This window comes from Chelonia mydas, chromosome 1 (assembly GCF_015237465.2).
Source record: "Chelonia mydas isolate rCheMyd1 chromosome 1, rCheMyd1.pri.v2, whole genome shotgun sequence".
In the NCBI taxonomy this organism is placed as follows: Eukaryota; Metazoa; Chordata; order Testudines; family Cheloniidae; genus Chelonia; species Chelonia mydas.
Genome location: NC_057849.1, coordinates 20,515,378 through 20,530,864, shown reverse-complemented (window position 1 = coordinate 20,530,864; position 15,487 = coordinate 20,515,378). Strand labels below are relative to the sequence as shown.

The window sequence follows — 15,487 nt, the reverse complement described above, 5'->3', positions numbered from 1 at the left end:
GAAATTCAACCGCATCCTGGCATGCCCGGCCCGCCGACCAATCAGAGCACCATGCTGGGTAGGCCCCGCCCCCTGGATTGCTGACGGGTCTGGAGGCTCTCGGCGGATAGCTCCGAACCTCCATACCCTGGCTCGGCCTGGGGGCGGGGCGCTGAGGCCCCCAGCAGCCCCTCCCCACCGGGCTCGCGCTGTCCACGGTCCCCGCCCCCGGGGTTGCCCCTCGGCCTCTCCCGCCCCCCACGCGGCCCCGGGGCCGGTATAAAGCGGGCGGAGCGCAGGCGGCGCCGCTCATAGGCGCTATGCTGCGGCTGCCGGGGCTGCTCCTGCTGCTCAGCCTGGGCAGCGTCTGCTGCCCTCCGGGGGTCCTCTCCGGCCTGCTCCTGGGCTCCCGGCGGGGCCCCCCGGGGAGAGCTCAGCCCCCCCGCGCCGCCCTCTACCAGACCCGCTATTTCCCCCAGAAGGTAAGCGCCTCTGCTCGCCCCGCCGGAGACACCCCCGGCCTCTGCCGGGGGCTCCCCTCCGCTGGGCCTAGGGCCACCCCAGCGTGAGTGTCTGGGGGGAGAGTCCCATCTGCTGGTCTCCCCCCCCCGGCCCCTCCCCAGCGTGAGTGTCTGGGGAAGGGGTCCCATCTGCTGGCCTCCCCCCCAGGCCCCTCCCCAGCGTGAGTGTCTGGGGGGAGGGTCCCATCTGCTGGCCTCCCCCCCAGGCCCCTCCCCAGCGTGAGTGTCTGGGGAAGGGGTCCCATCTGCTGGGCCCCCCCCCCCCCAGGCCCCTCCCCCAGGCCCCTCCCCAGCGTGAGTGTCTGGGGAAGGGGTCCCATCTGCTGGGCCCCCCCCCCCCAGGCCCCTCCCCAGCGTGAGTGTCTGGGGAAGGGGTCCCATCTGCTGGGCCCCCCCCCAGGCCCCTCCCCAGCGTGAGTGTCTGGGGAAGGGGTCCCATCTGCTGGCCCCCCCCCCCAGGCCCCTCCCCAGCGTGAGTGTCTGGGGAAGGGGTCCCATCTGCTGGGCCCCCCCCCCCCCAGGCCCCTCCCCCAGGCCCCTCCCCAGCGTGAGTGTCTGGGGAAGGGGTCCCATCTGCTGGGCCCCCCCCCCCAGGCCCCTCCCCAGCGTGAGTGTCTGGGGAAGGGGTCCCATCTGCTGGGCCCCCCCCCAGGCCCCTCCCCAGCGTGAGTGTCTGGGGAAGGGGTCCCATCTGCTGGGCCCCCCCCCCAGGCCCCTCCCCAGCGTGAGTGTCTGGGGAAGGGGTCGCCTCTGCTGGGCCCCCCCCCCCCAGGCCCCTTCCCAGCGTGAGTGTCTGGGGGGGGTCCCCTCTGCTGGGTCCAGCCCCTCTGGCCCCTCCCCAGCGTGAGTGTCTGGGGGGGGTCCCCTCTGCTGGGTCCAGCCCCTCTGGCCCCTCCCCAGCGTGAGTGTCTGGGGGGGGGTCCCCTCTGCTGGGTCCAGCCCCTCTGGCCCCTCCCCAGCGTGAGTGTCTGTGGGGGGTCCTTTCTGCTGGGCTCAGCCCTTCTGGCCTCTCCCCTAGGCCCCTCCCCAGCATGAGTGTCTGGTGGGGGGCGGGGGGGCTTCCTACTGAGCAACCCCGTTCCCAGCATGAGGGGTGTCTGTGGGGCCAACTCGGACTCTCTTCCCCAACATCTTCTCTGGGGTGCGGCATAGCTTTGGGGGCTTACCTGCATCCCATAGATGCTTCTCTGGTGTGTCTGTGGGGCCCCCAACTGCTGCCTGGGTAGGGCCCCTCTTTCTGTTGATCAGCACCCACTCCCTGGCACGAGGGTCTGATGTCTGCCCATTCCTCATGGTGTGTCTGTTAAGGGTCTTCTCTCTTATGCTTCTGAGGCTGTCTAAAACTTGGGCCAAGGGAGACCTCAGGCAGTTGTGAAAGAGCCTTTGAGAGTATCTCTACACTAGTTAGACACCTGCAGCTGGCCCATGCCAACTGACTCAGGGTCACAGGGCTCGGGCTCAGGGACAGTTTGATTGCCCTGTAGCTGTGCCTGAACATCTGCACTGCAATTAAACAGCCCTTTAGCCCAAGCTCTGTGAGCTCCAGTCAGCTAGCATGGACCTGCCACAGATTTTTAATTGCAGTGTAGACATACCCTAAATGTCTTGTTGAAATACAGCCTGTCAGGGTTCCTTCCACACTCTGAACTCTAGGGTACAGATGTGGGGACCCGCATGAAAGACCCCCTAAGCTTATTTCTACCAGCTTAGGTTAAAACTTCCCCAAGGCACAAAGTCTTTGCCCTTGGATTAGGTAAACGCTACCACTACCAAGTGATTTAACAAACGATCAGGGAAAGGACCACTTGGAGTTCCTATTTCCCCAACATATCCCCCCAAGCCCTTACACCCCCTTTCCTGGGGTGGCTTGAGAATAAACAAGATGAGCACAGACCCGCCTTGGATTTTTAAGACCCCCAAGAACCCAATCAGATTCTTAAAAAACAGAACTTTATTAGAAGAACAAAAAAAAAAGAGAACAACTCTGTAAGATCAGAATGGAAGATAATCTTACAGGCAGTCAGATTCAAAACATAGAGAATCCCTCTAGGCAAAAACTTAAATTACAAAAAGACACAAACAGGAATGCACATTTCCTCCAGCATAGTGAATTTCACAAGCCAAAACAAAGAAAACCTAATGCATTTTCTTGCTAGATTACTTACTAACTTTACAGGAGTTCGAGGGCTTGCATCCTTGATCTGTTCTGGCAAAGGTATCAAAAAGACAGACAAAAGCCTTTCCCCCCACTTCAGATTTGAAAGTATCTTGTCATTTTGGGTCAGGTGCCAGCCAGGTTACTTGAGCTTCTTAACCCTTTACAGGTAAAAGGACTTTGCCTCTGGCCATGAGAGATTTTATAGCACTGTATACAGAAAGGTGGTTATCCTTCCCTTTTTATTTATGACACAGCCCGAATAGCTGTACTTAAAGTGGAAGCTCCTGGAGGCAGGGACCATCTTTTTGTTCTGTATTTGTGAAGTTCCTTGTGTGGTGGGACGCTGGTCTCTGACTAGTGCTGCTAGATGCTGAGGTAATACAAACAATAAAATAATAATAGTGGTGCATAAACCAGTGTGAGATCTTACCAGAGCTTTAAAAGAAATCCCATGTGGAGGCGTCTGCTTAGAATTTAGGGGCACGACTGTATCTGGCTGTATTAGGGTTTTTTTTTCCCTTTAAACTTCAGAACGGGAAATCATCAGTCCCAAACTACTGGCCTGTGGGATCCTGCAGTCTTGTTGCAAATGGAAAGAATTGCTTATAAAATGCTGGATAATGCTATTCTCAGTGGAACTTGTTCTAATTTCCTAGCATTGCGCAAATGGACATAAAGTATCTGAATGATAATCCTATTTGAGCACAGGCTCTTTCCCTTTCCATATATAAAGCATTATCTCTGAATGCTTAATATCTAAAACTAATAAAAATTTGGAAAAACATTTCATTTCTGATGAATAGTTTAATATTACCTTTCTGTTAAGGGTAATGTTGCCCAGCCAGTAGACTTGCTGGGTAAGACAAGGTTGCTATAAATGGCCCTGTTTTTTCCTCTTGATCATTCAGAGGATGGTGATTGGCAATGAATTAGTCATGTCCCCTGTAGAGTCTCCTGGGTTGCTGCATAATTTTATTGTCACCCTTCTATGTGACTGTGAGACTGCTGTACAAGAGTGAAACAGTGCAGTGATGCTAATACGGTGTTTAGGGATTGGAAAACTTTACACACCTATTAGCAAGAGGAGGCCAATATGCAAAATAAGGCCACTAATGAAGTCCAGGGGCAATGCTCTGTGGAGGTGTCTAGTCCACTTCCTCTCTCAGCTATTGAGATTCTTGCCAAACTCTTGTGCTTGAACTATGCCCAATCATATTGACCTCTGGGTAGTAGGTATTGTGATACAGTTGAAATCACTTGACTCACATGGACTGCTGGAAGGGAAAGGATCTCCCTCCCCAATTTAACTTCCTACCTCCTATGGGATTAGGACACTGGTGTGGAAAGGGAGGGAGAGAAAGTCCACAGGATGGTCAGACAGCATGCCGTCCCCACCCCATGTATAAGCACATGACCTTACTGGGATGCTAGCACTGGACTGGAGTCCTCCCTCTCATGTTAGAGACAAAGGAGGGGAACGGGTTTAGTAAGGATTCCATGAAATAGTACTGCTTTCCTATGGATCATAATCCAATAGTCCCTGGGGACTCTCCTTTTCCAACTATCTGCCCACATAAGGGGGCACTTCCCACCCTTCAAAAAGACTCTCCTTATAGCCTCTTCCAATCACATATGTGCAATTTTTTTTTAATCTGGAAGTGGAATTCCAGCTTTCTGTCTGGTAACTAAAAGTCCCCCAGCTCTAACCCCTAACAACACAAAAGCTTTGCTAACCCTCCAATAGGCTTAATCATATGGAGGAACAGACTGATTCTTTTGCTAGTGTAGCAATGAGGGCAAACAGGGATGTGGTGCATCATTCATTACCATGATACTAGTGTTGAGTGCTGGTGCCCAACTAACTGAGATGAATACGCAGGAATCTCATGATACTGGTGCTGAGCATGAGTATCGTTGTGTTGCAATGAATATAATTACAGTTCTACTTTTTCTTCTTTGCACCTTCATGCATCAGCTACAAATTTCATTTCCTTCTAGGTCTTGATACTTAGTTATGATGAAAAACATTAGAAACTTCATTGTACGCAGTGTTGTTGTGGCTGTGTCGGTCCCAGGATATTAGAGAGACAGGTGAGGTAATATCTTTTACTGGACCAACTTCTACTGGTGAGAGAGAAAAGCTTTCATGCTTACACAGACCTCTTTTTTTTTTAAGCCTCTCATACTACACCAGTGTTCTGATCCCGTAGGAAGATAAACTGGGGAGGAAATCCGGGCAGCATGCCTTTCCTAGCCAATGCTAAAGAGCAAAAGTTGGTCTGATAAAAGATATTACCTCACCCACCTTCACATTAGAAACTTCAGGCAATTAAAGCTTTAGGTGGTATATGCTCTGGTGGTTGGAATAGGAAGTACTAGGAGCCAGGAATCCTGGATTCTATTCCCTGTTCTGCTACTGACCCTGGCTATGTCTACACTAGCGCTTATGTTGGAGTAACTTATGTCGCTTGGGGAGAGAAGGTGGGTTATTTGCACTCCTGAGCAACATAAGCTGTAATATAGATCAAGCCTAAGTTTATGCCTACACTATCATGTTGGTCGGTAAAACTTTTGTTGGTTGGGGTGTGAAAAAAAGGGAAACTCTTTCCTGCCAACACAGCTACTGCCACTCATTAGGGGTGGGTTAATTATGTAGGCAGGAGAGCAGCTATGTGGGAGACCTTACAGCAGTACAGATGCAGTGGTACAGCTTTGCTGCTGTAAGGTCTGTAGTGTAGACATAACCATGGTTCTGTGGGTGAACCACAGGTTCGGGGAGACTAGTCCCTGCCGCGGCCCACCCCTTCTGCTTGAGGCCCCAGCCCCCAAGCCCAAATTCCACCCCCTGCAGCCACCAGCTCCCCTGCAGCCCCAGAGCACCAGGTGGGGTGTGTCCCCCCCAACCTGAGAGCACCAGGTGCGTGGCTCCCCCCAGGTGTGTGTGTGGCCCGCCCTCCCTCCTCCCCCCGGAGCATTGGGCTTTGCAGCCCCGGTGCCAGGGACCCTTCAGCACGGGGCAGCCCCAGCTACTCTATCCCCAGGCCCAGCAGGCTTCCCTTCCTGGAAGAGTTGCAGCTTCCCTGGGCTGGGGCCAACTAGCTGCAGGGGAGGGACCTCTGGACTGAGTGTGGGTGGGGCCACCTTAGTCTCCTTTCCCACACACAAGCCCCCCCTCAGCTGTTCCCCCCCCATTTCCTTTCCTCCCTAAGACTGGAGGGGTGTTAATGGGCCACTTCGCCTTGAATGGTCCTTTAAATATGTGTTAAGTACATATCTAAACAATCTGTTCATCTTGTATTTATCAGTGACACTCTGAGACCTTGTCTACCTAGAACTTACTTCAGTATACCTTATGTTGCTCAGGGGTGTAAATAATCCACATTCCTGAACAACATAAATTACTCCGACCTAAGCGCCAGTGTAGACAACGCGGTATTGGTTGGAGAGCTTATCTTGCTGACATATCTACCGCCTCTTGTGGGAGGTAGAGTAATTAAGCTGACAGAAGAGCTCTCTCCTGTCGGCTTAGAACGTCCTCACCTGAAGCGCTACAGCAGTGCAGCTGTAGTTTCCCAGACCTGAAGAAGAGCTATGTGTAAGCTCAAAAGCATGTCTCTTTCATGGACAGAAGTAGGTCCAGTAAAAGATATTACCTCACCCACCTTGTCTCTAAAATCCTGGGACCAACCCGACTGTAACAATACTGCATACAAATGGGGATAACAATGTTTCACAACTTTATAGGACATCAGAGTATTATATTTCTGTTCCCTATTTCTTATTTTAGCTTCTCAGCAACAAAGATCCTATTTTGATTCAAATGGTCTCTAACGCAGGATTGAGAGAAGAAAAACATGTTCGGCATAATGACTTCTAGAATGTTATATAAAAATAGAGAACTGAATTTGTCCATACCGCAACAAACATTATAGTGTAAATCACAAAGCATGCTTTCATTTTTAACCCATTTCTGTATATTCACCACTTCCAAAAATTCTCTTTCGGGCTGAAACTTTCTATACTAGATCTCTGTCCAAAGAGGTACTTTAAAAAGTTTGAGCAGAATCCTTTCAACAGGGGGTAAATTCCACTGCCAGAGAACAAACTTGATACTTTAAGCTTTAAAGAATATTTAATGGCATGTTGCAAATGGATAACTTCAGAAGGATTACCTCGAAAAGTCTCAACTTTTCATATTGTAAGTTCTAACTAATCTGTTAGGTAAATTTTTTTTTTGCTGGGTGTGGGGTGTGCAGGGGAGAAGACTACAGTATTAAATAAAAAGTTGCAAATGACTGTAGGGGAAAATCACTTTTGCACAGAACAGTATTTCTGTGTTTAAATTGAGTTTGACTGTGAAGCATATAAACAGTTTATAGCACTGTTTGAAGCAGGATTTGTATCAAAGCTTTGCTGCTGAGATTCAACTATTGCTGAATATGCTCTTTGTGCAACTGGGGAAGTACATAGTAGAATTATAAAGTTTAACATTAACTTCCTCTTTACCCGTTTTTTCTTACTTAAAGTGAGATTAAATGCAAAACACTTATGTTGATGGAGGCTGAAGTCCAGAATGTTGAAAAACAAATCAAGTAATGCAGAAGTTAATGTTGCTATGAGACCTTTAACTTGCATACCTTGCTTGTACAGTATGGTGCATATCCGTGGCTGTCAATCTTATTTGTTGAAAACCAATTTTGGAATGGACTGGTGCAATGATGGCCATGTCCTGACACAGGTCTCTTTTTTTGCTACCTATTATTTCTCCTTACTGACCTTTTTCCCATCTTTTCTTTTATTTATTTTCTTATTCACTTTTGCTCTCATACATATTTCTTTCTGACTTCTGAGTCTGATTCACACAGAATTTTGTATCAGTTTAACTATTTGAGTTAGGTATGTGACTTTTCTAGTGTAATAGTGAGAGGTGTGGGGGTGGTGTACCACTTTGTGTGCACACATTTATACCAATATGAAGGTGCTTGATAGCTTAATTCCCTTCCATTACAAGAATAAGCTATATCAGCATAAGCACTCTTATACTGGTGTACTTGCATCCACTAGGGGAGATGTACTGCTTTAACTATATGGGTATAATTAATGCAGTATAATTTGTGTGTAGACAAGAACTTATCCTCTTTTCTTTGGTAGTTTTGATCCCATTCTCCTACTCACTAGAAGGCTACATATTGGGAGTGTTCACCGATGCTGTCTGAAGCCGAGCTGAGTGTAATGGAGAAGGGAAGATGGGGATGACAATCTAGAGCTTGCACCCACATTTGCTTGAGCTATTTTTATACAGCTAGCTATGTCAGAGGTCGCAACGAGAGGCAGGTGTGGGTAGCTCTCAAGGAGCCACTTACCAGTTTTATTTGCAGACTGGCAGCAGTTTTGCCATGTGTCGGGGGCCTGAGGGGTGGAGAATCTGGAATCATGCAGCTTTCCAGACCCACAGTGATCCTCTTCTGCCCCCTAAAACTCGTCTGGCACCTTTCTCCCTCCAGGAATCCCACATCCTAGATTGGAAACAGCGGAATGTGTATTAAAGTACTGTAGCCCTTGCAGGAGACTGTAGCCCGCACAATTGTTATAAGGTAAAGGACTAGGAACATGATGCAGAAATGCAAGGGGCCCATAGGCCTAGACCTATAAGAATGGCCCTCCACTCATGCTAACTGCTTAAGTTAAACAGCCTGTGTAGGAGTAGTTGCTTAAAAGGGTTTGTGATCATGGTGCCTGGATGGGCCATGCTGAGAATGCCAGCTCAGGGCAGACTGCAAGAGATGGGGCATACAATCACCAAGACTGGTGATTTATTCTATAATCAGATTCCCCAGTCCAGTAACAAAACAGCTTCTGTAATACCACACTGGTTAATCAGAAACCAAATACAGTCCCCTTTTAGGCAATCCAGCCTTTGGCTCCCATCTAGACAGCCAACTCTAAGGGCTTGTCTACACTACCCGCCGGACTGGTGGGCAGCGATTGATCCAGCGGGGGTTGATTTATCGCGTCTAGTATAGCGCTCTCCCGTTGACTCCAGTACCTCACCAGAACGAGAAGCGCAAGCGGAGTCGACGGGAGAGCGTCAGCTGTCGACTTACCGCAGTGAAGATACCACGGTAAGTAGCTTTAAGTACGTCAACTTCAGCTATGCTATTCACATAGCTGAAGTTGCGTATCTTAGATCGACGCCACGCAGTAGTGTAGACAAGCCCTAATATAGTGAGGGGTTACTAAAAACCTTATTCACCATAAAAGTTTTAGTCGTCCCAAAGGACCGGACGCATTGCCCACCAGGCCAGTGAATATTCCAGATTTCACCCAAATACAGCCAATCCTTATTAACTAAATCTTTTAAGAGATCAATATATGTACAAACGTGTGTAAAATCCTTAGGTCAATTTCATAGCAGAGATGGTGAGGCTGCTGGTTTGTAAAAGACTTTCTGGAATAAGTTTCGAAGGTTATAGTCCAATAGGCAGTCCAGGTGTAGAATCTGTTCAAGTTCTTCCATGAGAATTCCAGGATAATCCAAGGTAAACCCAGAGACTTCAGTTTTATGGTTTAGACCTTCCCTGTTCAGAGTTTAAGCAGACCTGAGATGGCTGGATTAGGCCCGGGGCTTTCCTTTATAGCTTCCTAGCAAGCTGGCAAGCCTCTTGTCACAGCAGGACCTCTCCGGAGGAAGCAGAGGCCGTGCAGATAGTTGCTTTGAAGCTAATCTTCTATTTCCTAGGCATACACAGATCATGAATGCATCCGATGAAGTGAGCTGTAGCTCACGAAAGCTGATGCTCAAATAAATTTGTGAGTCTCTAAGGTGCCACAAGTACTCCTTTTCTTTTTACAGATAAACTAGTTGCATTCATTCACATAAGCCAGTTAGCCACTACTTCATTGTGGCATAGATAATTAAGTTGAAGATAATATAGATAATATTATTAGTTTCCTGCAGTATCTTACATCTTCGATCTTAAAGTTAACTGAACGATCCGCATGCATAATATAAAGCACTTAAGACATGAAAGGGAATTAGCATCTACAAGCTGATTTCTATTACTACAAATAAATGGGTTAATGATTGCTGGTCTAGTACATTTCTTTGAAATTCACATACAAGTAGATTGTCCTGATCACATTTCAGTGCCTCCTGTTAAGTTATGGGTCATACCCAAGTTGGCTGATCTGTCAGTGTCACAGGGTTAGCATAAGTAAACTATTAGTGACCTTAAACCACAGGATGGCATAAGACTTCGTTTTGCTTGTTTTGTAGTAATCACAAGTGCTGAAATTAAGGAAAACTGCAGACAGGTAACAGCAAGAAGGCAGTTTGTACCAGTTTAGGGTGTTTTTGGAGAACATCCGCAGATGTCTACTGCATGTAGTCCTAGTAACCCAACCAATGTATATGCCAATACATTTAAACTAATTAATATACTAACCTATAAGATAAGGACACTCCAACATTATGAGGGTGAGGAATTTAAGATAGGGCATAGGAGGAGCTTCTTATACATATGCATGAAGAACATCAGACCCTATAAAACATCTGGTTTTAGTACAAATTTAACAACTGAACTGATGATCCAGAATGCTATGTATGGCCCGTATGGCTGAGGTGATGTTACTCTGAGAACTTTAACTTTTGCATTTCCTGATGGGTCTGATTGTATAGTACTTAATAACTTTTACAGTTTTTTCAGAAAAAGAGCTAATAAGATGTATGTCAGAGTTGTCTTTGATACATAGTGCTTCTGGGGGATTTGATGCATATGTCTGATAGGCCCTGTTTCCCCCTATCACTCATTCTGATTCCATGTTTCACAGAATTAAGCCTCTATTCAACAGCTTGTAGTGATATAATGCATTATTTAAAACTTAAACTGTTTTCCAGCATTGGTTTAAAAGATCAGGTCCTATAAATTCTATCAAGATCGTGAGACTATTATCTTTAGCAAGGGGTTTATATTTTCAAACTAGTGCATGTAAATTGTGTGACAGTTTTCAAAATGTACTCTTTTTGCATGCAAGCAGCTTCAAGTGCTAATTCGTACAGGCTATAAAATAGACACACACAGCCACCCAGTGGGTGTGTAATTGGTAATGCTCTAAAAAACAAATGTATGTGTGCATAAAAGGGAAGAGTGCATTGAGACACGAAAATTTGGCTTTTTTTCAATGGGAGCAATACAGCTAACTCAGTGCCCAGCTGGATCAGATGCCTTCAGTACCATGGCTTACATTACAGTCAGAAATGCTGCTAAACCTAGAAGAGCTGGAGAAAGAAAGACCTTAAGGTCAGAATTGCAAAAGTAGGGAGGAAAGAAAGAAAGAGAAGACAAAATATTCCTTTGGAATTAGTTCTTTCTGTCAGTCACAGAAGTTGCCCTGCCTCCAAGAGATGCATCAGGAACTCCCACCCATTCGTGCTTAATGTGTTCCTTTCCCAGCAACGCACAAGACCTAGCTACAATTTGGATTATTATTCATTATCAAGCCTTCACATTCACCTGGGGAAGTCCATGCATTCTTGTACCACCACCATGGGTGCTGGGATATGATGGTGCTGAGCATGCTCAAATGATTAGATAAAAAAAGCAGTGTCAAAGTGTGACTGGCCGTTTAAGGCTCCGAAGCCTGGTCCGCGCTAGGAAATTTTGTTTTTGCTGTGGTTTTATTGGGGAAGAAAGGGGGAGCGGGTTAAGCATGTTGTTTGTTTTCTTTACAATGGTGCCTAGAGGTCCAATGTTAGATCAGGGCCCCGTTGAGCCTAGTATTGTATACCTAGTAAGAAACTGTCCCTGACCCAAAGAATACAGTATGAGTTGATTTTATTATTAAATTAGAAATTTCTATCTTTGCATGTGCCTGCACTAGGAAATTTCTACTAAAATTTCCCACTGGTGGAGCTGAAGTGGAGGGAAAATTGTTGTGGGGAGAGAAGCAGGAAAACAGCCATTAAAAGGGTGTGATGCTTAATAGGTGTTGCCTATAAATTCCACAGTTGAATTGCATATGGCATGGAGGGTAGTGTATGTAGTAATCCTTCAAACTATTTGTTTGAAAGGTAGCTAAAAACATCTTTCACTTCATTTTTGTCATCAAATTCTCACAGTCAGAGATAGAACGCTTCTGTCAGATCCGGACCTTACTACAGTCACTCCTGCCTTTGTGTTGTCCAGACTGGATTATTGCAGTGCTGTTGTCAGTGTGGCTGCATATGAAGCTCACTTGGAAGTTACAGCTGGTTCAGAATGTGATACTGTATTGGCCACAAAGACAGTATTACACCAATTCCTCGAGAACAGCATTGTTTAATAATTTCTGGGTACAAGGTATGGACTCCATCTATCAAGCCCAATATGGCATGAGTCATGTCTACTTGAGAGACGGTCCCCCTTCCTGTGGAGCGCTAAGTCTAACAGTTTCTTGACCTGCCTGTGTACTGTGTTCACAAGAAGGGAGTTTATAATTATGAACAAAAATGCCTTTAGCCCCAACTCTGGAATTCTCAATGCAGTATGATATTTTTGTGTGGATTAGTGTCTGACTTGTTTTTAAACAGAGCTGTATAATGTAACTTGGCACAAACGTAGCACTTTTTATCCATAGGTTTCAAATCACTTTACAGTACCTCCTTTTTTGAACTGATAAAACTGAAGCACAGAGGCTAAGCCTGGGTAAAACAATGAATTGATGTAGGGTGTCCTTAAATCACATGCTCTTGAGATTAATACTTTTAATTCCAGTAATTATGGTGCAATATTTAATTGGTACTAGTGATGGCATCTCAGAATAGTAACATGTTGAGAACAAAGAAGTTGGATCTCTTCTTCATCACTGACAACATAATACAATAGCTTTTTAATTTTTTTGATGAAAGGAAAAAAAACAGTGGTTTTTGAAACCCACTTAGTGCTAATTAAAAGTAGTGTCATTGGTTAAAAAGAAGTGATAATTCATGTCTGTGACAAACACTGTGTTGATTATATGTTTTATTCATCAAATAGTATCGGAGTATTTGGCAACAGCTATGCTGTGATTTCATAATGGGATTTAAACCAGGAGCTATAAGTGAACACAAGCTATAAGCAAAAACAATAGATCTTGTTCAGCAGATAGGCAAGTGCGGAAGTACTTGTTACAGCTTGTCAGTGAATTTTTATTTTTATACACTGTTTATCTACGGGTCACAATGCAGACATCAACTTTTCAAAGTAAGCAGGAAACACTTAATTTCCTCACAACTTGCAGCCGCTTTCTTCAAGGGAGCAGTTAATACAGTAACTACAAAAGGCAGCAATAATCACCACTACCTCTTTGAAAATAAACACTTCCTCTTTCGTGCACCAGCCGTTTTAATCATTAACAAACTATAATAAGCAGAGCATGAGAATTGTGGATGACAGTGTCTTGATTAAAGAAAGTTTAAAAGGCGAAATAAATGAAACTTCGAAGTAGAAAGAGGCCTTTCATGAACTCCACACACACATTAGATTCTCAGTTGATATAAATCAGAATAATTCTATTGAAGTCATTCTGATTTACACCACTTGAGGATCTGGCCCTCTTTTTAATGGGTCAAACCAAAACTGTAAATTCCTCTGATGGTAAGGGTTCAGAGCCTGCTAGCAGTTCAAAGTGGTATTTAATGTCAACATGTTCTGCATTGAATTCATTCTCCAGCTGAGAAAGATCAAGACCATATAACTGCCTGAGAGCATGTCTGTGATGAGACATCATTGTTGTAAATGTAGATGATGTGTAGCACATCCCAAATTGTCAAGAGGTTAGGGACCACATGACTGTCTTTGGGTCTGTTTCAAAACCTGAAGGAATACAAAATGAAGAGAGAGAGATGGAATATAATTGAAACAGTGTTTGTTCTGCTTGATAACTTTTCTTCCCCACTAGCGTCCCTTGGTCTCCCTGTTTAGCTGATCCCCTCTCAACAAAACCCCACCCAAAAAATTAAATCAAACAAAGGGTGAAAACATGGTGGCACTAACAGGATGTTTGCAAAACCTTCTTTGTTATATCCCTTTCTCCTTAATCTTTTGTCTATTTTATCTGTTTAAATTGTAAACTCTCCAGGGCAGAGATTGTCTCATTCTGTTTGTGTAATGCCTAGCGGAGTTAGGCCCCTGATCCCAGCTGGCCCTTCAGTTACACCATGATATAAATAATAAAAATTGACTCTAAGCCTGTTAGTAGCCCGGACAAAAATTATCTTAGCTATGCAGGAATTCAATTTTAGTCACTTGGAATACCTATGTTAGTCTGCTCTTCTCTGCAGTTTTACAGAAATTAACTCTTGCTTCTGAAACTTTGACCTGTACATTTTACATAATCAGCTGCCCTTAACTAGGCACTAAATTACTGAATTCTGCAAACCTGTTGATTAACGCCACTCCCAGACTACAGGTGTGCAATAATCTTTGTCTCATCACATGAATTTAATCCCAAAATTAAAATGGGACCACTTTGTAATTTATTGCTGATTTTCAGATAAAAGAGTAGGCTAGCTTTTTAGGACATTGTGATGGGTTCCTTCCAGGGTGCTGGCTGAAACTGTGGTACCGTTGAGCCCCCCGATCCACCAGCCTGGGCTCCCACTCACCCTGTAATGCTTTGACAAGCTGCAGACACGCTCCAGGTCTCTCACTTTCACCAGCACACAGGTAGGGACACACCCAGTTGTAGTAACATGCAGACAGGCTTTCTGACCAGCCCCTGCATGGGAAGGCTATACAGCTAGGGCACTTATCAGCTTCTCAGGTGCATACCCCTTCTGGAGGGTTAACCCAAAATTATACCGTCTTGAGCTGCACCGGGAACTGTACAGCATAAGCTCATAAAATTCTTGCCCTCCCTCAGTGTGGAGAGGAATATACACAGCTTTGTGCCCCAAGTTACACACTGGTTTTAGACAAAACAAAAACACACTGGTTTTAGACAAAACAAAAACAAGTTTATTAACTACAAAAGATAGATTTTAAGTGATTATAAGGATAGCAAACAGATCAAAGCAGATTACCTTGCAAATAAACAAAAATGTAATCTAAGCTTAATATTCTCAAGAGATTGGATATGAGTAGCAAATTCTCACTCTAAATGATGATTTAGGCAGGTTGCAGAGATTCTTAAGCTGCAAGCAAGTGCAGTTTGCCCTTTAAAACCCCAGGTATTCCTTTCATAGGCTAGAAATCCCTCTAGCCTGGTTCAGCCCTTCTTTCCCAGTCCAGTCCTTGTTCCTCAGGTGTCTCCAGGAGCCTCTTTGGGCGGGGAGTCAGTGAAGAACCACGATGATGTCAGCCCCTTCCTTAAATAGCTTTTGCACATGGCGGGAACCCTTTGTCTCTAAACTTGTTTCCCACAGCTGGTCAGTGGAAGAACTTTGGTATTCCAAGATGGGAGTCCAGTATCAGGTGACTTGGTCACATGCCCCTGTACGGTCACAGCAGCCATGACTCAGGGACTGTTTGTTGCATCCTCAGGAAGGCTCCCCTGTGGGAGATTAGCTTCTTCTAAGACCTATTCTCCCTAATGGCCCTTCCCAACCAGCCATCTAGACTGATTGCATCGTGCCTAGTGGGCATTCCCCAGGTGTAAACACATTTGTAATAGATGCATAGACAATATTCCTAACTTCAGATACCAAAATGATACATGGATACAAAAAGGATAATCCTATTCAGTGAATCATAACCTTTTCAATGATATCTTACATGACCTATCCTGCCTAAAATACATCATAGTTATGCCATAATCATATGATAATATTACTATGAAGAATATGGGGCGTAATGCCACAGACATAACTTTT

At 45.4% G+C, this 15,487-nt stretch overlaps 1 protein-coding gene across 1 annotated transcript in view; it reads left to right on the top strand.

Annotated features, from left to right (window-relative positions):
* Nucleotides 1–51: 51 nt before the first annotated feature.
* LOC102934920 (prolylcarboxypeptidase) overlaps nt 52–15,487 on the top strand; it is a 60,454-nt gene continuing 45,018 nt past the window's right edge. The window contains exon 1 of the mRNA XM_037888193.2: nt 52–461. Within this exon, the coding sequence (XP_037744121.1) occupies nt 300–461 (162 nt within the window). The 5' untranslated portion in view covers nt 52–299. The remainder of the gene's footprint in view (nt 462–15,487) is intronic.